At 36.3% G+C, this 23,187-nt stretch overlaps 3 protein-coding genes across 10 annotated transcripts; 2 read left to right on the top strand and 1 right to left on the bottom strand.

Moving 5' to 3' along the window:
- The first annotated feature begins 6,169 nt into the window (after positions 1-6,169).
- On the top strand, positions 6,170-10,579 carry LOC110861704. 8 transcript variants are annotated; one of them, XR_004833237.1, is made up of 4 exons: positions 6,170-6,482; positions 6,841-7,421; positions 8,438-9,185; positions 9,669-10,579. XR_004833237.1 is itself a non-coding variant. In XM_022110829.2 (3 exons), the coding sequence occupies exons 1-3, from the start codon at positions 6,429-6,431 to the stop codon at positions 9,126-9,128; spliced, it is 1,326 nt and encodes a 441-aa protein (XP_021966521.1). In that variant the 5' UTR covers positions 6,170-6,428; the 3' UTR covers positions 9,129-9,722. The 8 variants fall into 8 exon arrangements, 1 of the variants encoding a protein (XP_021966521.1); XR_004833236.1 differs by having other exon boundaries at positions 9,655-10,579; XR_004833242.1 differs by adding an exon at positions 7,884-8,354 and having other exon boundaries at positions 8,438-9,722.
- A 1,994-nt stretch (positions 10,580-12,573) lies between these two features.
- On the top strand, positions 12,574-15,436 carry LOC110861710 (venom serine carboxypeptidase). The gene is made up of 6 exons (XM_022110838.2): positions 12,574-12,851; positions 13,407-13,590; positions 13,686-13,832; positions 13,934-14,178; positions 14,716-15,151; positions 15,216-15,436. Exons 1-6 carry the CDS (start codon positions 12,618-12,620, stop codon positions 15,305-15,307), a joined length of 1,338 nt encoding a protein of 445 aa, XP_021966530.1. The 5' UTR covers positions 12,574-12,617; the 3' UTR covers positions 15,308-15,436.
- Positions 15,437-17,078: 1,642 nt separating this feature from the next.
- LOC118433210 lies at positions 17,079-19,656 on the bottom strand. Its single transcript, XM_035844903.1, has 4 exons — positions 19,484-19,656; positions 19,286-19,363; positions 18,349-18,773; positions 17,079-17,983 (listed from the first exon to the last, which is right to left on the bottom strand). The coding sequence occupies exons 1-4, from the start codon at positions 19,505-19,507 to the stop codon at positions 17,776-17,778; spliced, it is 735 nt and encodes a 244-aa protein (XP_035700796.1). The 5' UTR covers positions 19,508-19,656; the 3' UTR covers positions 17,079-17,775.
- Between the last annotated feature and the right edge of the window lie 3,531 nt (positions 19,657-23,187).

Here is a 23,187-nt window from a genome sequence, read left to right as displayed (position 1 = left end):
TATTAGAAATAAGCGATAAATTTGACTGCGTATAAATTGTTAAGTGCTACATACATTTATCGTTCGGTGTTTATTTAAGAATTATCGATTTATGTATATCTTAAGCTCTGGTTAACATGATTAATATGATTATTATTAAGCCTCACTTGCTACGTGAAAATCTCATCTTCGGACTCAATTGGCTTTAGCTAAGTAGATTATTCTAAATATTTTGATAATTATTAATTCTGTTGTACTCTATGGGCAGTTGCCCGAAAGGGTCTAATAAAAACTTTATCAATCAATCAAATGTAGATTAGTAGATTTTTAATCCCACTTTACCCCGTTCAATATGATTAAATTCCCATTTCCATAGCGAATTAAATTTAATTATTGTTGAGCAACATGCAACTTCTCCTTTCATTTCATTTTTATTTTCCGTATTATTATGAAATATTTTTGTATTATTATGATACATTATAAATATATGGTTAATAATAATTAGATACGAGGCATACCTATGTACATATACGTTGGAGTCGACGAGACTAATTTTCTCTTCGCTTGTTCTGTGTGTCTGGAGCTATCCAACAACGAGTTGAAGAAGAATAAAGTATTTGCTTGGAAGAAAAAAATATATTTAGCTAAGCATATTTATTTTAACAATACTGGAATATTACATTGTATGAAGGCGTAGGCTGTCGAGGAATGGATTAAAATGGAAACAATAATGCTAGTAATCAAGAAAAATCACACTATATGAAGTTATATGTAAGGATTTCGCTATAAATATACATATATCAATATTGGTACAATAAGTGATTGACAATTGTTACATAGCATTGGACCATTCTGATTCAATGCAGTAAACACATCATATTTACATGGGTATAAAATTCATTAGATTTTAGAATTCAACTACAATAAAAGTAATAGCACCGATATTCTCTGAACGTACGAAATTATCCTTTCCCCACCAGTATTAAGTTCACGGTTGAAGAAAAACAAAAATGTGTCGTCATAAGGACAGTCGAAATTTCCATAAAGTTTGACCCATACCTTATCTTGATTGGAGAACAAGCTTTTATCCGCTTAAAGTAAATATTTCTTCTACCTTTGGAAATTCGGTCGTTTTTTAGCCAATTTCTGATCAAAATCTTCGAGTCCTGGTTCGCCTTTCCGGAAGAATAACAGATGAAAAGTATCATCCCCAAGGCATCCAGGGCAATTAATGGGTACACGAGAAATGCAATTTGTTCCGAAATTTCATTCCCGAACGAGATGGTAATGTACGACCCAAGTATTACGGCGAGGCAGCCCGCCGTGTAGAAAAATTGGAGATGGAAGCTTTGAAAGTGACCGTTGTATATAGATTCTATAAATTTTACTTGGGAGTATAATCTTAGCTGGAGGTCGATTTGATGCCCACTTTGAGAGCGGATCTGTGTGCTTCTTGAAATTGATAAAGATACGATTTTTTCAAAAATACCAGTAACAACAAATGATAAATTTCCGACACAAAATGTATAAAAAATGTACGTGAGCAACGTCGAGCAAGTGTAAACAAAATTTACATACGTATAAAATTAATCAGCAAAAATATCGTTTTGCCCCAACTAACTAGATCATTTGTTCGACAAACCTGCAAATATTTGTAGTTTCGTCTATCTTTCCATTAAGAATTTGCACATATGCCAAAATCGTGGTCAATATTGTTCCATACGTGGTCCCCACCAAAAATGCGGCATTGGCGGCAAACCAGTACCACACAACGAACTCAATGAAATCGAGAAACACTACGATTTCGAAATTTCCAAGGTGACATTCTTTCGATTCTTCACTGCTCATAAAAATCGACCTTAACATTGGTACCATACAAGGATCCAACAATTTTAGGATGGTAACACAAATGGGTATCCCAACCGCGGTAAAGCACATTTGCAGTATCCAAACCTTACCTGTTCAAAAAAAGTTTCTTCATTCAGATCTCGTTCAATTTAAAAGTATGCATGTATGAATTGATTGAGAATGAATGAAGAATTTATTAATTCTCTGGTAATAAATGAATGTGAACAGGAATGTTTCAAACCTTACACAGTTTTAGGATTGATGTACAAGGGAACTTATTTCGTGCGGAGTGATGGCCATTAGTATTTTCAAACCTTAGCAAAATATTCAACATTCCCGCACACACGGCTGGGTCGAGATAAATTGGCGAAAATCCGATAAAGGTCAAAACCCAGTAGGAACTCCGGAGCAGTTGAGACTTTCCCAAGGTTTTGGATAATCGGAGATTATTCACAAACAAAAATAATCCGTACAATATAAAACAGAATTTTCTAGAAGAGTAGATTAATCGATGTTTTATTCCAACAGATGGGGCTATTTTCAACCATTTCGATTGCCCGGCAATCCATCGGATTTTATACAACCCTAAGAAATTTGAAAATATGATTTGAAGATTTACAAGATTTTCTAAGCGGTTGAGAAACATGTTCTAAATATGAAATTAGTTTAATTGTGGATGCTTTAAAAATGTTAATATGCGCAATTTTCTGAAATTTGGCGAACGCAAAATAAATGCGACTAGTGTATTTCACCATTCAAAATGTCCAAACACCTTCGCCCCTCAAGTTGACGAAATAGTTTCATCACCCACAACCAACAGTGGAGGTCTCCCAAGGGTATGCTCTCGGATTTTAAACAAATTAGCGTCAATTAATTACAAACTTAATTATTATATTTAGATAAAACTTGCAAAACGCATGGTTTTCTAATATATAATCTCGTCTGACAAACATATTTGCATCCGAGAAAGAGAAAACGAGGGGTATATTTATTTATGTAGGAAGTATAAAATCTGCCAACTTTATGGCGAGTCTTATCCTCATTTTATGCAAACATCTCCTCCAAACCTGCGCATTGGGGGGTCGTGTCAATTGAAAATTTCATATTAATTAAACTTCTGACCGATTTAAACAACTTTGCGAAAAATCGAAGAACATACGCTGGGAGACCTCCCTTGTTACTTATACAAGAGTGTTATTGCCTAAAACTGGTATCTCTAGTGAGAACTATTTTATCGAACAATCTCTCCAGAAAGTTCTTGAGAAATGGGATGAATATTTAGTTAACGATGGAGAAAATATGTTTACTATTCTAGTGTCCACTATCCAGTTTTATGTAATTCTACTCTGTTCGAAAGTGAAAGAAAGGATTACGCAACGCTCGCATAAATTATTGGTTATTTACTAGACTGGCCCGTTATGAATTAGATACATATGTATGTACCTAGCTGAACTCCTTGTTCGATTAAGGATGGGTCGTCGGGTCAGTGTTTTGTGACAAGGTTTGTTAGTTATAAGTGGGACATATGTATGTACATTTGCCCAAGCCGATTATTAATAATTTATATATGTTACGTGATTAGTTAACTTTCCTTTCGTAACGATTATAACATTTAATGGTTTTAGATAAGTCTTGCTACATAATTGTTGCGAGCTTTACTTTTCTTGCCGTAACAGAAACATATGTAGGTACATAACTTTTTAAAGGTTCTTGTGTTCTGGGTTTTCAACTTAGGATTAGGAAATATTTATGTCGGTATCTAAATACTTTCATTCTATAATTAGTTATTTGTTATTTTTTTGTCCAAAGTCGGAAAAATGAATCAAATTTCACTCTTAGCAAAACGGGAGAAACGACCACATGAATTATTCCAACTTTCCCAAATCCCATCGCACTGATTTGTGGACCACGGGGGAACATTTCTACTGAATACGTAACAAACCTGGAGTAAAACTAGTATTAAGAACTCGAAATATGTACCTCGATTACCTATAATTAGAGACCCGGCTAAATTTTGTTACGCCCAAAATTTTCATTTCAAATCTACATCTTTAAACGAGTTTTATCTGGTTTTTTTTAATTTTTCGTCATGATTTTATCTATTATCAACTAGAAATTAATGAGTGCCTTGCAGTTCATAGTGAGCGTTTCATAGTCATGTCTTTCATAGTTTTCGTTTCATAGTACATGAGTTTCATAGTTGTTTTTTACATAGTTATTTGTTAATTTTCATAGTCATGCACTACATAGTCAATTTTTTACATAGTGGAAATGTTACATAGTGGGAATGTTCCATAGGATATGTTTAAAATAGTCGCAATCTTTCATAGCCCCTTAAAATTTCTAAATCTATAATTGAGCATCATAAATCAATTTAGAGTAGCGGATCATTTTTATCCAATTGAAGTATCTTAATCGTATGTTGTGGTATAATAACTCTTTATTGATTTCGAAGAATAACGTTTTCATGGTTGGTTCAAATCTGTTATCACTTCGAAGGAAGGGAAAAACCCAAGTACCAATAAATATCTTACATGAAATGCAATATATCGAGTTCAAATTTGCCATAAAGTTTTAACTTCTGGTTTAATTAAATTTTGTTATTTTAACTTTGGTATGCTATGCAATTATTATAATATCTACTTATTTTATTATGCCTGGGAGCGTGTATCATGCGGTTTTAGCATGCCTGTCTGTGGTTATCAGATGTCAAGCTTTAGAATCTGAGGGACATCGCACTGAACACCTAATTATTTATTTAGTACATGCTTTACTTTAGTACATGAATATCAAAGAATTCTTAGCATACTCATGGAAAAAATAATTCTGCAAAAGCATTGCAGTGCACATTGAAAACAATGTCGCAATCCAGAATGTGTACTATATAACAGTGGTATCAATACTATGTAGTGAAATCACTATTAAAATTATTCACTATGAAAGAGACTCTACTATTTAAGTAACGACTATTTAAAGCCAAACTATGTAAAAGCCGACTATGAAAAAACGAACTATGAAAAGCCTTTGCTATGAAAACGAAACTATGAAAAAATGACTATGAACTGCATGGCACCGGAAATTAATAGGTAAAAATTAGTAGTTCGACTTGTTCGTTGATTACCATAATGTGCAACATTTTTCTGGAATGGGGTATGAACGGGGACACAGCGGACAGTACAGGCCATAATTAGAAGCCCGGCCATAAATGGGGACCCGGCTATAATTAGAGACCCGGCTAAAATTTTGAAATCTCGGTCTCTAGACCCGGCTATATTTGGAGACTGGCTATAATTAGAATAGGGCTATAAATAGAGGTTTTTCGGTATATAACTTACCTAATGTATCTGTCATTCCTAGACAGATATGTACGTACATTCATATCTACATACATATATTCAAATACGCGAAGCAGACCGGGGACCGTGCATAAATTGTGTAACGCAAAAATTGCAGTAATCTAGACCCCCTTGCCCCTTTTACACGCTGTAAAGCATCCGGTAGAGTCACATATATACTCCGTACTGATATTGATTTGGTAATAATTTCATACCGGGTTGGTTATAGTTTGATTCTGAGTGGTAAAGATTTCATTACTATCTCATTACTGCGTCGTAACGATCGATATTACCGATGCCGGTGGAGTCATATACATATGTACTCCGTCCGGTAATAATTCGTAATGATTCAATTCCAGTTGCCTAAGAGTGCATGCGTAACATACATATTTCTGTAGGCACCATATTATATTATAGAAGCCTTAGACCAACTCTCGCGTCACAAAATTTATGGACGGCAAAAATGACAAAACATTTAATTTTTTCCAGGTGGTGACTGTAATTTGCCAATATTTGCCTGTCAAAGGCATCAAGAATGCGAGATTGGTCAGGAAAGTGTGGAATTATGTGGCATCCTACCGCTTAAAGGAGGTGACCCGACTGTACCTGGATTTTGACACGAGAAAACTTAACCTGAATTTAATTAAGCAATTTATGTATGCAAATAGGTATGTACTATGTGGAGTGACCAGACTACTCATTAACAGATAGCCAGGCCAGCGGCGGTAGCACATTAAAGGCTAATTGCCGACATGCAAATAGGTATGCACAAAAGCACGATGATGAGAAGCACTGCTCCTCAACTTTGTCTTCTGTATCTTTCTGTGTAACCTGCATAAGATATGAACTTTCTAAAAGTAACCTACCATCTCACGCTCAAACATCTCTGTAAAGTGAACTTACAGATATGTACGTTAAACAGATGCAATAACCTGAATGTCGTGAGATGTATGTACGTACGTATGTATGTATGTATATATCTTCAAACAGATGAAGTAACAAGACAAAACACGAGGAACAAGGCTGTACTAACCTTGTGTCGAACTTTCTCTCCAACTTTTGCAAAAGATACGGTTATTGCAGAAACAAAGTAACGAAAAAGATTTAAAAAACCTAAAAGAACGATCGTAAAATGCATTTTACATTGTTACATATAACCTGCATTCTTTAATTGGTTACACAATGTAAGACTTTTAAAAAGCGTTATTGGAACCTGCCCTTACTGAATTTAAAATACCTGCAAATACTCCTTAAAATAATCTTGGGATGGAAATTTGGCAAGAATTTACACATCAGTCCAACACGTGCCTTGTTGAGCAGGTAAAATTCGTACTTTTTTCCTGAAATTTTGTGTGGGAGTTTTTATTTTTTATTTATTTTATGGATTTTCCTTAATGTGAATAAAAAATGGGCCTAAATTTTCCGTCATTCTAATTTTTAATCCTCCCTACTACTTCACATTTATGTATAATATAGACGATTTACTGATTAAAATTATACATTATTTGAGAAATACATATTTTTTCAAGTAGATCAAATTTTTAAGAATGTTTTACAGATTTTTACTTAATTATAAAATTTACTAATTTAATGAAATTTTATGAAATCGAACGCTGCTCGTCTTGTTCGATTAGTTTTAAGCGTTTAAATTAATCAAAAAATATCAATTTTATTCCAGGTGGTGACCATCATTTGCAAATATTTACCTGTGCAAGACATCAAAAATGCAAGGTTGATTAGCAAAGTTTGGAATTATGGGGCGTCCTACAGATTAAAGGAGGTGACCAGACTGTGCTTGGATTTTAACCCGAGAAATTTTGACCTGACCTTAATTCAACGCCAATTAAATTTCCGACCGCACCACGTGACCATCCTTGTCCGAGGGCTTACTCCGATAAAAGGAGGAGCATCGTGTCAACCGGAAGTCGTGGTTCCGTCCGGACTGAATTTAAAAAGTTTATGGATCAGGGGCTGGGCACGGAGTAATTTGAAAGATGTGGAGGTGCAAATTGTTGGCGAAATTTTTGCAAAAAGTTACACAACTTTAGAAGAGATTAGATACTGTGGGTACATCTGGCCAAAATTTGGGGACGGGGTGGTGTTCAAAAAAGTAAAGGGGTTGGCGATACGTTCCCTCCAGTGGGGACAGTTCTCCCACGTGTCGCAAATTTTCCTTAACACGTGTCCCAACTTGGAACGGCTGGAGATGGATTATTCGGGAAGGAGCTTATGGAAGAAGAATCCGACACATTTCCCAGGGTAAATTTTGACACATTAAATAAATTTGGGGGTGATTTTGCAAAATTTTGGGGAAGAATGTATTTATTTATATTTACATGATTTACGATAGAGGTAAAAATACGTGATTTAAAAAGGAGAGATTTTGACCCACTAACAATGCAGGTCTCCTAACGTATGCTCACACCTTTGGAACAAACTAGTGCCAATCGATCGCAAATTTAATTAGTATGAAATTTGCAAATGGCACCATCTGCCAATCGTTGGACTAATTCTGAAAGGGCCAGAAAGAACCGGAAGAGCGATAGATGGGGCTGGGAATTTGAAAAATACAATGAATCTTATTTATTTATAGTTTTTACATATTTAGATTGTTTTTTTTTCAGTGCAAGATATTCCAGGATGATAAGAAACTTGAGATATTCATATTCTAATTATTATATTGCGCTTAGGTCTTTTCAATAGTTTTTCTTGTGTACTTAGGCCCTTTCTGAATTAAATATCGATTGCACTTTGGCCCTCTCGGAATTAAGTATCGACTGCACTTGGGCCCTCTCGGAATTAAGTATCGACTGCACTTGGGCCCTCTCGGAATTAAGTATCGACTGCACTTGGGCCCTCTCGGAATTAAGTATCGACTGCACTTGGGCCCTCTCGGAATTAAGTATCGACTGCACTTTGGCCCATTCAGAATTAGTCCGACGCAATGCTAATGTTTAGCGGAGATATTTACAAAAAAGGAGGAGAAAATTTAACTCATCGACCCGAAAATTTTACAGTTTCCCAATATGCTACACATTTTTCCCGTTTTGGATGTCAACCAATCTCTACCAAACCTGCGTATTGGCAGATATGTAGTTCAGTTTGCAAATTCCATACTCATTAAATTTGTGATTGCCATTAATTTGGTTCAAATCCGTGAGCATACAGACGTTGAGAGACGAGACCCCGATTGTTAGTGGATTAAAAATTTACTCAAATTATGAAATTTGCAAACAATACGATGGTAAAATAAATTTATTCTCCTCTGCTTCCAGCTCCTTGACGAGTTTAATCTTCAACACGGAATTCATTCAAGGCACCTGGATTTCCAAAAATTTCGCCCAAAGACTTCTCAACTTCCCGAATTCTCTCCGAGTCCTGCACTTCCATCAATACTTTGACGAACAGGACACGGAACCCTGGCTCTTTCGACTGCTGCACAAACATCACAGCACCCTTGTCGATCTCGGTGTCACTTTGACAGGTTATTACCCGGACGTCGTCCTGCCACAACTTCCGGTCTTGGAATCCCTGGAAATTAGTGCCCGGGGAGATTACGACGTTTGGTGGGCGGACGAGATAAACCCCACGGAGAGGATTGACTATGACAAATTTTTGCCGAAATTAGCCCAACTTACCATAAAGTGTGGCCCGGGTGTGGAAAGTTTCGACTTGGTGGATTCCTTTCTCCCGGTTAAACCGAACAAGTTAATTGAACTTGTCGGACCGGTGTGCGAAACGGTGAAGGAGGTTTTTATTCGCGAAAATCTGGAAGGCCAGGAAAAGTTGAATGAACGGTTGCAGCAGTACTGTTTTTTGCGTATGGTTTGGCCAGAAGCGGAAATCACGTGCACGCACAGAAAAATCCAAACCGAATTGACACCATGCCCGTGTCACGCTGTGACTGTACCGGTTTGGTGTCAAATTGATACGGTGCGGTGTGAATTACGTTTTACACCGTTGTAGTGGTTGTGACATCCCATTGGATGTGTAAATAATTCAATATGTATGTCGGAGTAAATGGTAGTACTAACCAGGTATACTATGTATGTGTGACAACGATCCAGCCTATACGTTTGATGCAAATTTTAATACTAGCCCGATGGTCTGAACTCATTTTTGTGCTAAATTCACTTTCCGACAAGTTGTATCGACATTACCTGCGCCAAACGGGCACTTTTCCCAATGCTTTAGCAAGCGAGGAAATGAAAGTAGTGGATCGTCCGCGACTTTCTCACTCCACGCACGGGTCATCGACCCTGGATGATCCGTGCTTCCAGTTTTAGGTAACACCTTTCACATTTCTCTCTTGCTAAAGCATTGGGAAAAGTGCCCGTTTGGCGCAGGTAATGTCGATACAACTTGTCGGAAAGTGAATTTAGCACAAAAATGAGTTCATACCATCGGGCTAGTATTAAAATCTGCATCAAATGTATAGGCTGGATCGTTGTTACACATACATAGTATACCTGGTAAGTAAACTAAATTTAAGTTACTTTTTTAAAGTCAAAAACTCGCAAATAAAGAAATAAATTGAGTATCATAAATATGTGCCACTTCCTCCTAAAGCACCAAACACTTTGGTCGACCTGGGTTTAACGTTGGAATATTATGATCGAAAAATTAAAAACCTTCAGCTTTTTAAAACATCATTCTAACAAATGGTTCCCAGTGAGTTGGATAGTTCGTAACATTTGGAATAGATAACTACACACATTATTTGTTATTATGTATGAGCTTTGCATGTAATTTTTTGAAAATTGTATCTTTGTAGATTTGGAGAAGTTTCAAGATCTTCCAGTATGCAAAGTATTTATATCGAATAAAATATATACATAAGCTCTTCATAAATACGGTGTCGTACTTCAAACCCAAACATGGGGAAAGTTAGAATCACTGCTGTGCCCCAAAGAATGAAAAATGTTTGTATGGATCCCCCTAAATCGAACGAATTACCATCTTTTTTGGTTTGAAAGGCTCGCGCACTTCCATCGGGGGCTAGTTTTCGTGGCAAGTTCAAACGACTGGATATTTGTTTCTCCCCCCGGAGGAGAACTCCACTCTCAAATAGATATTGAATATTTTTGGAACTCTGGAAATTCCCGTGTGTCGAAATACCCATTCAAATGATTCCTTGTGTAAAACTTCCCTCCCTTTATAGATTTTGTGGTAGGGATAGTGCTCCGCCAAGAAGGCGTGCTCCATTTTTTGTCATCTTGTAACTTTTAGGTATGTAACTAGCTTAAATCGCATGTTGTTATAAACTATTATGTTATAACCCCCTGAAGTTTCACCTGAAAACTAAAAAATGTACGTAAAAATTTAATGGACTCATGTAATTAATTTGAAAGTTTGAGTCTGAATGTGTAAGATATATAATGGAAGAAAAACGTATGTATGTACATATATAAAATGTAATATAAATAAATGTTATGCATATATCTCAATATAAATATGTACTTCTGAACATCTTGCACGAGTCATTCTTAAAAAAATTCACGATGACTCTTGATATCTCTGCTTTTATTGCATTAATTAAAATACCTATAACGCTTAGCGTATATTTACAAATTCGTATTGGCACAGTGATTACATATTTATGAAACCTGACATCAAACTAATTATGGAAGGAGAGCCAAAAAAATCAACAGCTCTCTAAACAACACACTTTTTACATTAAATATTATTAGGGTTTGCTTCGGTATGAAAGAAACTTTTGATAAAATGCCTGTAAAATTAGAAAAACTTAATTAATTTCAAAGAAATTTTTAGTGGTTATAAGCAAGGTCCCTACCATTCACTTTTTTGCTTGGTATGGTCCATACACCCCCTGCCTTCCTATCTGGCGAATTTTTTGTCCCGCAGTCCCCATAAGTGCTTTGCCACTCTCTTTCGCTACCGCTTTTGAAATTCGTGTCCAAATCTGACGAAATCCTCTCAAATTTTTGGCTGGTTTTGTTCGACGACTATATTCTCCCTTGCATAAAGCCCAAAATCTTTCAATTGGTCTTGCCTGAGGAACGTTGGGAGCATTATCCTTTTTTTCAACAAAATCGATTTTTTGCGACCGAAGATAGTCCACAACAACTTTTGAATAATGACATGTTGCCATGTCCGGCCAGAAAAGTACATTACGGTTATTGATAAAAGGGATCAAGATCTTCTTTACACAATCATTCAGATACCTCTCCGAGGTCATGGTGGCTGTGGTCACGAACGGCTTTGAGACGTTTCCCTCTGAGTCCAATGCTTGCCAGATCATGTACTTCTTGGGAAATTTTGACTTCGGTTTGTATTTGAAAGCATCTTTAACCGTTTTCTTATTAGTACATGAGTAGTACTTTCTCCCAGGGACTTCATCTGGATCAATCGAGCAATAGGTCTCATCATCCATGACCAGAATCACGGGGACGTTTTGCTTGAGTCGTTTTTCAGCAATCTTCCGACAATTACTGCGGTGCAAGGTTGACGAAGCTATCTTCCTACATAAACTGTTTGCAAGCCAACAATTTGCAAATATGCTATAAAAACTTCGTAATGCAAAATCCACGCCCGGATGACACCGCATTTTCCAAACCTCTTGACTTAATGGATTTCAAGTTGCGGGCGTGTTTGCACACCTGTCGTGCTATTAATATGCATCTAGCTACTCTGATCTCATCAAATTTCAAATCAACCTGGACACGAGATTATTAGGCGGCGTCAGATGCTTCATGTTATCGTTTTGTCTGTCCGTCAGTCAGTCCGTCTGGCTATTTATGTACGCCTTAATATAGTCAAAATCTATGTTGACCAGCGTGTTTCAATTTTTAGTGGAGGTGTTGTTCATAGGTCAAAGGTCTAATATAGTTTTGATTTTTATATTGTGGGTTATTATTTTGAAAGAAATATCGATGTAAACACCGTCAAATGATGTTATTAGTCCATTGCTCGTAATGGACCATGGTCCACCTTTTGGTCCACTATGGACCACAAACTAATTTATTACGAGCGATTCCATGTCAGATTGTCCTGACCAATATGGAGTGGGTCAATTTGTCCCAGGGTCAATATGATCGGACCAATTTGTCGCGGGTCAATCTGACGGGGTCAATTTGACGCCCGACCATTGCCAGCCATGTATTAGTCACGCAATTTTCATGTGGTTTTAATTTTAATTTTATTAAATTAAATTTAAATTAGTTTTAATTTTAGATTTAATTTTGCTAGCCTCGTTTTTAAGTCTGCTCGTATCATTTTTGTATGTTCAACACGGTTTATTTGCAAAGTAAACAGTGGAATGTTTATATTATAAAAAAATGTATGTGTGTTACACAGATTTTTTCTCCAATCAAGCAAACTATTTACCTTGACATTCACCCAGCCAGTTGTCATGTTACATACGTCTCACTTATTTATAAAACCTTCAGTTTTATAAAAACTTTCCAGTCCAACAAGTTCCATTCGTTGGTCACCATGCCGTCTAAAATTCTCTTTGCTTTCGTCCTCCAAATTTACCTCGTTACGTGTCAGGATGGAGAGCCCTTATTTTTGACGCCGCTCATTAAGGCGGGAAATATCACGGAGGCACAACGGCTCAGTAAAGTCGGGGGGTTTTTGGCGTACCCAGAAATCACGAGCTATTCCGGATTTATAACGGTTAATGAGGAGTACAATTCCAATCTATTCTTCTGGTTCTTTCCTGCGCAGGTAATTTATGCACATATTTATCTAATTAATCTTATTATAATGGTCTTAGATAAATATGTTGAGGCAATTCACGCAGGCTTTGGAAATATTGACAAAATTACGAAATCTGTAAACTGACAAGCTCATAATGAAATTTATGTTAGGCAGACCAAGGGAATTCTTTTTGCAAAATTATCTTAACATAACTAATTTGCGAAATGCATAGATTTAACGAGTTACCAATGGCTGCGTGAATTGCTGTATTTTATTGGTTTACTTTTATGAAAATTTTTTTTGTGAAAGTCTTTGGGTAAAAAAGTACATAATTTGTACCGTTATTAAATAGGTGATTTTTTTCTTCAAAGGTTTGAATGAACGAACAAATATTTCTGCACTTCATATTTATGGAGAACGAATGAATAAATAATTTTTGCAATTTTTTTTAATTCAGTAAGGTTTGTGTTCGTTTTGAACTATTACTGTGTTACTTTTTTCACATTTCACAAAAACGTGTGCAGCGACGGTGCAAACTTTACCGAGGAAAATTATTCAGAAATAATTTTTTTACTCATCCAGAATAATTCGACCGATGCGCCCGTCTGGCTTTGGAGCGAGGGTGGGCCCGGTATCACCGGCCTGCACTCACTCTTCAGCCACAACGGTCCCTACTTCCTGGAGGAAGATAAGCACATTCGTCTACGAAATAATTCCTGGCACATGACGCAAAATATTGTCTATTTGGATAGCCCCGTCGGCGTGGGTAAATACCAAAATAAATTTGAATATGTATAAAAATTTGCAAATTGATGATAAAAAAGCTTGCTAATTGAATTCGTCTAATTAACAAATTCTTAGGATTCAGTTTCACCCAGAACGAGGCAGCATACGTTAAATCCAGTGAAGAAGCAGCGCCCGCAATTTACGAATTTTTACTCCAATTTTTCCAATTATTTCCTCATCTGGCACAGAATGATTTCTATAATGGAGGAGTTTCCTATGGAGGTGGATTATGTTTTCAATTTGTTATAGATTTTACAAAATAATGTTCCTATTTAAAAAAAAAACCTATTTTTCGGAGTAACATTTTGTTTTTACTTAAATAGCATCATACGCGAGCGTGGTGGCGAATTATATCCACACCCAGAATCAAAATAGTCCCAATTTTGCCATAAATTTGAAAGGAATCCTGCTCGAGTCGCCGTGGGTTGACCCGATTTCTCAATTCGATTATTCCACTTATCTCCATAACGTAGCCATCATTGATGACAAAACGAAAAGGGAGTGCGACGTTAAGGCCGACATAGTCAAGGAGCAGATCAACCAAGGAAATTATTTGGGTGCCTTTGCAGTAATGAAATTGGATCAATTTTTAATTTCATTCTGATTGATTTGTATAAATATGTACATACTTTTTACCAACGTCCAATCCAATTTCATAATTTATTTGTCTTTATTAGCGAAATTTGTGATAAATACAGAAGACAAAATCTTGTAAAATTGTTACATGAGGGCAGTATTACAAATTGAAAATTTTCAGTTTCAATTTCCAGAAAACATACACTCTAAAAAAGAACTCTAAAAAATAATCCTTTCGAAAGGCAAATTCACTCTGGATTTTGATAAACTATCAAACCGCATATCCTTGACAGGTTTCAAATCGGACACAAATTCCAAGCTTTGATCCTTTAACGTTACTTTGAATTTAATTTGGTTTGATTATATGTAGCATGGAATTCAGAGTGTACATATTTACATTTCTTAATGTAACATTAGTTTTTGAATTTGGAACAAAATTTTTAAGGAACGAATGTAATTTTTGTTCTCAAATTTGTTCCCTGTTTTTGAAACTTGGCAACTGCTTTGATCACGTTTTTTTTCTCTTCAGACGTGGCAACAATTGGTCGGCTCCATTCCTACCGCTGCGGGATTCTACCCAATGTACAATATCATTAAGGATACGATAAACTACCCGAATTTTACCGACCTGGTAAATTCGGAGTCTGGCAGACGATCTCTGCACGTGGGAAATATGTCCTTCTCCTTCGTCTCGCCACGTGTTCAGGGCGACATGCACAACAATTTCATGGCCTCGGTAAAATCGCATTTAGAATCCGTACTAAATGCAGGATACAAAGGGATCATGTACGTCGGTAATTTGGACGCCGGACTTCCCGGGGTTGCGGATATGGTAAAGAATTTGAACTGGGATGGAGCCGAGGAATTGAACAATAGCACGAGAGGAATTTGGCGGGTGGATGGAAAAGTTGCGGGGTATTTGAATTCCGCGCGGAATGCGAACTACATTGTTATGAGGAATGCGGGTGGGTATTTATGAAAGTGGCGGGAATTAAAGACATTTTCAAATTTGAATATATACCTCTGTAGGTCATGGATGCAACGGGGACCAGCCCGAATGGGGTTTCGACCTTGTTAACCGATTTACTAAAGGAGACTCCTTTATTGAAGGGTTGAAGTGATCAAGCATAATTTTACATGGACATAATTAAACCATCGATTATTTTATCAAATTTTGCATTAGATACATTGGTTCAAATCAAATTTAAATATTTGGTAATAAAATCTAATTTAATACATTCAAATACATATATGTACATATCTACCCGTCTGCCATGGTACAATTTTTTTGTAAGGTCCTAGCGCATAAATAATCTTTAATATTTGCAAATATTATGTTTCTCAATATATAAACCAACTTTCCTTTCGTCCTTATCGTTTAGGTCCGTTTCCTGTTTACAAAACATATTTCAAATACAATCGAATATACTGTTTAAATAGTTTAATTCGGGATTATTATTAACGCACCCAGGAAAATACTGAAAAGTACCCAGTAAAGTATTGAAAATGAATAATACTGAATGTTGCCCAGATGAATTGTTTTATCCACCCAATATAAAACCAAAAATGCCCAATAATATCGTGACATATAAAAGTGATAACGACTTTGGTATGAAAAACACTAATTAGCCATTTATTTCCTCCAGATTATTCAACAATAAATTTTTACATAGTAATCAATGCCCGCTTAGCTTTGGTAAGGCGTTAATAGGCCCACACCGTCTCCCTATTAGAATCGTCTTGGCTTCTGGCCTCTGGGCATACTTCGTATAGTTTGTGTATAATCGTGATACCAATTAGTGCTTATATACACACATTGTTAAGAAAATAAGACACGAGTATGATGATTTAACCCATTGATCTGTATTAAAAACTAACCAAAGCCTCTTGATACACAACTTGTACGTATCAAAAGTTTTACAACTGCGTGGCTCCCTAAGCCCCAAACATTTATTGGTATATTTATTTGTTGATTAGCTGTTGAAATAAAGTATGTAGTCGAATCGCTATCAACTTCTCAGTCCTAAAATTCGGTGAAAAATCGAATTCGGCAAGACTATCGTACATTTTGAAAAAGAAGACGGCGAAACACAACAGCGCAATGTCCCATTCAAACGAGAAATATTTTATTTTATACACCACTCCGAACGATTTTTAGTATATTTCTTCCCCTCACCAATAATGTTCCCATATACATAGTTTGGGATTTTTTTTACTTCCGTTGATTTTCAAAATTTCAAAATCGGATTCTGAATCGCTACATAGTTGTGTCGATGAATATGTACAGATAAATAAATAAAGTATGGATAGCAAGTGAACAAGGGGTAAGCGGTATCAAACTTGCTGGTATCTAGATTGCCCAATAATAACCATCACATAAAATATGAAGACCAATCCGTATTAGCATGTCATAAGAATGCACTACTAACAATGCGATGGTGTGAGGTGGTTATCGCCGATATCCACCGGACTAATTTTAAATTGTTCACGCTCAAAAATAAGTGGACCCGTATTTTTTCGTTTTCCTGAATGGGCATGTTTATGCCCTTAGTAAACAGAATTTTCAAAAAAAATTCAGCCAAAATTCGGATTTTTGAAAACGCTGTAACTTTTCGAATTTTCACCCGATTTCAAAAAATAAACCCAATCTGTGATCAGAATTACATCCCTGAAAATATAAAATTCCATTTTTAAAAAACTTTTAATTTTCAAAAAATTATTGTTTTTTGGGTTTATAATTCAGAAATAGCATGAAAATATCAAATTTTTTAAATTTTTTAAAATGAATTTTTATCAAGGGCGTAAACATGCTCATTCAGGAAAACGAAAAAATTAGGGTCCACTTATTTTTGAGCGTGAACAATTTAAAATTAGTCCGGTAGATATCGGCGATAAGCACCTCACACCTTCTCATTGTAAGCTAATAAAGTCAAAGATATTATTGGGCATTTTTGGTTTTATGTTGGGGTCATAAAAGAATTTGTCTGGGTAAAGTTCAGTATTATTGATTTTCAATACTCTTCTGGGTACTTTTCAGTATTTTCTTGGGTGCGTTAATTGGAACCCTTTAATTCGTGGTGAAATTTAAACATAATATGTTTAAATATTATTTAAAATTTTAACATTTTTTTGCGAATAGATACATAACAATTAGATTTTATTTGATGTAAATTTTTCTGAATTGTTACATATGGTACATTTTCCTACAACGACCAAATCTTATACTGTGTTGAAGCAAATCGTCCAAAATTTTTCTAACTGATTCTTTCGCGTTCGGAAATATATCAAACATTCGTATATACATCTCAGCATAATGTGCTACATTATTCCACCTCATTCCCTCTAAATCTATCCTTTTCACGGATTCGACAACCTGAATCTGATTTTGCAACGGAATAAATGCATCCGAACAGGACCAAATTTCTAAAATTTCTACCACTGGGAAACATACGTTGTACTCTATCGGTCCAAAATAGCTTGGCATAGTTTCAAACCCGAGCAGCCCAGTAACCATGTCACCCATGATTTTTATTTTTTTCAATTTCGGAAATGTGGGAAATTTCCAGTCCAGCTGTGCCTTTCCCTCCAACTAGAACATGCAGATGGACAGGATTTCCAAAGTGGTGGAATGTTTCTTCAAAAAAGTGTAAAAAATTCTGGGCATCTCGTCCACCCGATCGTCCACTTGGAAGTTGACAGAAAAGTTTAGTTCTCTCAAGCTGCCAGGAATTTCTAGGAGGCATTCCAACCCTCTCGTCGTTTCAGAAATTACATGCAAGACCAATCTATTGAGTGATCTGGAAACAAATACATATTTACAATAATTAATGATTATTTTCAATTATAAAAAATGTAATCCCTGCGAAAAGTAATGTTCATAAATTTAATTTATGAAAATGTATGAGGTCAAATTTTAAAAACTGACTATTTTTATCAGCCGGAGGAAGCAAACTCAACTTCTATTCTTTTCCCATGCTAAAAATCACGCATTTTTCAACTTTGTCCTAAATTATTTTCACAAACATAGCACAAACTCCCTCAAGAAACGTTGGTTATACCTATTAAAACTTGGACCACATAATTTTATAATTTCAATAAAATCGGAGGGTTACACTTCACACCATCGCATTGTTAGTTTAAAAATGTGCAACGTGCAACTTACAGCAATTTTGGGAATATGGTCCCCGCCAGTCTAGGGAAACTATGTCCGTCAAATTCCAGTTTTTTCAGAGTGGGGGAAGCAGCGTGGATAATCTTGTTGCCCAAGTTTCCCGGAAATTTCAATTCATCTCCGGGCTTGTATGTGACATTGATTGATTTGACATTTCTCATCATAGGGAATATTGAAATGTCCACAGGGGGCAGATTGAGAGAGGGGTCAGCGATAACTTGTAACAGCACGTTAACCGGGGAGAATTTGAGTTTGTCGATAACTTCCAAAATAGAGGTATCATTTCGACACAACGAGAGTCTTGTTCTAGTCTTCGCTTTGAGACGGGGGGTTGACCCATAATTCCAAGCGTTCGAGACAAGCCGACACTGCTTGATGTCACTGATTGTCAGGAATTTACACACGTGGCCGACAATCTGTGGAGTCACAGGAAAATTATCAATCTTAAGAATTGCTGAGCAAATAAGCTTCATCCTCCTTTGGAGGACCTCCTGTATTCTTTTGCAAAATGTGTATACTAGTGTATAAGCCCGTCTCCCGCCCTGCGAGAACATATTATTATATATTCGTGAAAATTAAGCCGGATTGTTCATAATTCCAGCGAATAATTTTTTTTTAATTTATAAGTAGCTAGAAATGTCTTTTGGCGAGGGAAGTGAAACTTTCTGCATTTTGCTTCCATCACAGAAAATTACTTCCTACACACCTCCGTTGCAGACAGACATTTCCAGCTTATAATATAGATGCCATCCGTATATTGCCTAATCAAAAATTCTCTATTTTAGCACCCACTGAAACTAAATTACAGATATTTATTGTATTTGTTTTCCATAAGTAGACGTGCTGAATATGTACATCTTGCAAAAAAATAACTGGCATGACACACCCTCTGTAATAAAACTGAAACAAATATATGTGTTAATTGTACCTCGTACTGCAATAATGGCCCAGGGTAGAAATCGGCTGAATTTTCTAAGGGCGAAGTACACCGCATGGAATCACCTTCCTGATCAAATGAATAATGAAACAAGATATGAGATATGTGCATACATAGGTAAATCTTATTAGGACATTAAATAAATAACAAACATTAAATACTACGAAATTGAAACTTTTCAGAACTTACATCTAATCTCTCCTCGCTTAACATAATTAATCACCTGAACGTAAAATCAAGTTCAAATTTCTTGCGTGTAATTAATAATATAAATTTGAGAATGTTTTTTGATGGCTGTATTAATTTCAAAATATTTTGTACAGATGTTCCCTTAGTAGGAATCAAATACAAATGAAAGTGTGCCTTTATTTCTGTGGACTGACCACCACCACCACCATCCCTTTCTCTTTTATGTGCCCTTTCCCCGTGCAAAGTTCCTCACTCTGTGCATCATAACCTGTCAACTTCATGATGTGACTGTCTCACTCATCCACAGAGTTGTAGCGTGCTCCAAATTATTCATAGGGCTTGTACGACGCATATACAGATCAAATATGCATTACTGAAGAAAACCTAAGTTTAGTAATTATGTTGCATCTACATTGAAAGAATAATTAGCTTAATTTTTTTGTTTATTACTCTCAATTCTTTTTCATCGTATTTATCCGTCAAGCGTAAAATTTTACAGGAAAAACAAGTCCTTCAAAAGTTTTATAACTGATTCTTTCGCGTTCGGAAATATATCAAATATTCGCGTATACAGCTTAGCATGGTCTGCTACATTATTCCACCTCCTAACCACCCCTAAATCTATCGTTTTCACGGATTGGACCTGAAAATTATTTTGCGACGGAATAAATGCATCCGAACGGGACCAAATTTCAAAAATTTCCACAACTGGGAAACATATGGTATAATCGATCGGTCCAAAATATCCAGGAATAGTTTCAAACTCGAGCAGCCCTGCCACAATGTTACCCACAATTTTAAAGTTTGTCAATTTCGGAAATGTGGGAAATTTCCAGTCCAGCTGTGCCTTTCCCTCCAACCAGAACATGCGGATGGAAAATATTTCCAAAGTGGGGGAATGTTTTTTCAAAAAAGTGTATCGTTTTCCCGCAACGACCAAATTTTATATTGTGTTGAAGCAAATCGTCCAAAATTTTTCTAACTGATTCTTTCGCGTTCGGAAATATATCAAAGATTCGTATATACAGCCTAGCATAATGTTCTACATGATCCCACCTCTTTCCCTCCAAATCTATCCTTTTCACGGATTCGACAACCTGAATCTGATTTTCCAACGGAATAAATGCATCCGAACTGGACCAAATTTCTAAAATTTCCACCACTGGGAAACATACGTTGTACTCTATCGGTCCAAAATAGCTTGGCATAGTTCCAAACCCGAGCAGCCCAGTAACCATGTCACCCATGATTTTTATTTTTTTCAATTTCGGAAATGTGGGAAATTTCCAGTCCAGCTGTGCCTTTCCCTCCAACTAGAACATGCAGATGGACAGGATTTCCAAAGTGGTGGAATGTTTCTTCAAAAAAGTGTAAAAAATTCTGGGCATCTCGTCCACCCGATCGTCCACTTGGAAGTTGACAGAAAAGTTTAGTTCTCTCAAGCTGCCAGGAATTTCTAGGAGGCATTCCAACCCTCCCGTCGTATCAGGAATTCCATGCAAGACCAACCTATTGAGTGATCTGGAAACAAAAAGATACACATTTATAATAAATCGAGTGTAACGTTATGTATAAACTTAAATTTTAAATCAAGTGTTTTGTAGGAAAAAGTAAGTATTCTCTTTGTTGGTTTAAACAAAAAATGGTAACTACATACATAAATATTAAATTTGATTCACATTTAACACTTCGTGACTTTTCAGTGACCGCTAAGTGTCCTTTCGTGAATTTAGGGTTAAAATCAATCAAATGGTTAGAAGTGTGCAACTTACACCGGCAGCTTGGATAGCTTTCACATCATTGGCATGCTTATCAAATGATCGCTAGCGGTATTGACATATTGCAAATTTTTAAACGAATCTTTCACAGCGTGCCCAAATTTTTCGCGATCGTGGACTTTATAAAGTGTACAGTACGTCGTAACTTTCTTCAATTTCAGGAATACGGTCCCTTCCAGATTAGGGAAACTATGTCCATCAAACTCAAGTGCATTCAGGGTGGGGCAAGCAGCGAGGATAATCTTGTTTCCCAAGTATCCCAGAAATTTCAATTCGTCTCCGGGCTCGTATGCGACATTGATTGATTTGACGTTTCTCATCATGAGGAATATTTCGAGGTCGACGGGGGGCAGATTGAGAGAGGGGACAGCTATAACTTGTAAGAGGACATTGACTGGGGAGAATTTGAGTTTGTCGATAATATCCAAAATAGCGGTATCATTTCGATATATGTAAGGAGATTCTTGTTCTTGTGTTTGCTTTTAGATGGGGGGTGGACCCATAATTCCAAACGTGGGAGACGAGCCGACACTGTTTGATGTCACTGTTTGCCAGAAAGTTGCAGAGATGGCCGACAATCTATGGAATCAAGAGGAAATTATTAATTGGAATGATAGGTGTGTCAAGCTTCATCCTGCTAGAATTTTGATTTTTCTATTTTTGGATTCGCAAACCTTGCCAATCGATTGATTGGCTAGATTTGGGAGATTGCAATCTCTCATATCTACTTAAACCGTGATGATGAGCATAAATTGGCGAATTAATTTTGCGTTTAAGAATATGCTCTTCGCTGGGTAAATTTGCGATAGAAATCCCATGGTTTTCCAACAAAATTTGTCACAATTGTTGATAGGTATGCTCAATTTGCGTGATATGCGAACGTTGACTTACGCTCGTATTGTTATTTGTTTTGCATACATAAGTGGACGTGCAGGTTTTACCTCATGATGCAATAAAGGCCCAGGGTAGGTGTTGGATGCATTTTCTACCGGCGGGGTAGACACCGCATAGAATCACCTTCCTTAAGAAATCAATAATGCAACAAGCTCAATCTAATTCGGTTGTATATAGAAAAACATTTCAAAATCAAAACCATTAACAACTTACTTCGAATATCTCCTCGTTTAACATAATAAATCACCGGACGTATGTGCATATGCACAACTTGTAATTAATTCGAATTTTTTTTTGATGGGTGCATTAATTTTTCTTGATGCGATCACCACCAGAGCCGCTTCTTCGAACGACTGTGTGGTTGATTATGAATATATAAGCAGCAATGTCGGCTCTCACGGGTGGGAGACACCCGTCACCATTCACGTGCGATGAAAGACAGGTGATACATACTTTCTTATTTCTGTAAACCGGTTCAGTGGTGGTGGTTGTGTTAGATTCAATTGAGGAAATAGATAAATTTAATAGATAAATTTGTTTATTTCCAACTATAAATACTTACATAATTAATGTAACATAATTTCAAAAATATGCAATGACAATCACAAAAATAATAAAAATTTTTAAATTGATGAATACGTTGCAAATATGCAGTAAAAACTTGAATTTTGGGTAATTCACTCTCATTTTGCATTTGTGTGAGCATATAAATAATCCGCATGATTTATTTAATGCATAAAAAGTAAAGAAAAGCAAGTAATAAGACGCAAAAGATAAGGTGCATAAAACGATTAGAACTCGGTGCGTTGGGGCTGAAGTCGGGCAAAATGTGAGTTGCGCCACGTAGCTGGCCAACACACTTCCTCGCACTTGTATGGTGACGGGTGTCTGTCTCCCAACCGTGAGAGGCGATATTGTTGCTTATATATTCATAATCAACCACCCAGTCGTTCGAAGAAGCGACTGGTGGTGATCGCATCAACAACATTAATTTAGAGGATGACAAAAAAGAGTGTACAGATGTTCAGTAAA

This window comes from Folsomia candida, unplaced genomic scaffold, assembly GCF_002217175.1.
Source record: "Folsomia candida strain VU population unplaced genomic scaffold, ASM221717v1 Fcan01_Sc044, whole genome shotgun sequence".
Classification (NCBI taxonomy): Eukaryota; Metazoa; Arthropoda; class Collembola; order Entomobryomorpha; family Isotomidae; genus Folsomia; species Folsomia candida.
The sequence above is the reverse complement of the archived record's forward strand: the minus strand, read 5'-3'. Positions and strand labels throughout refer to the sequence as shown.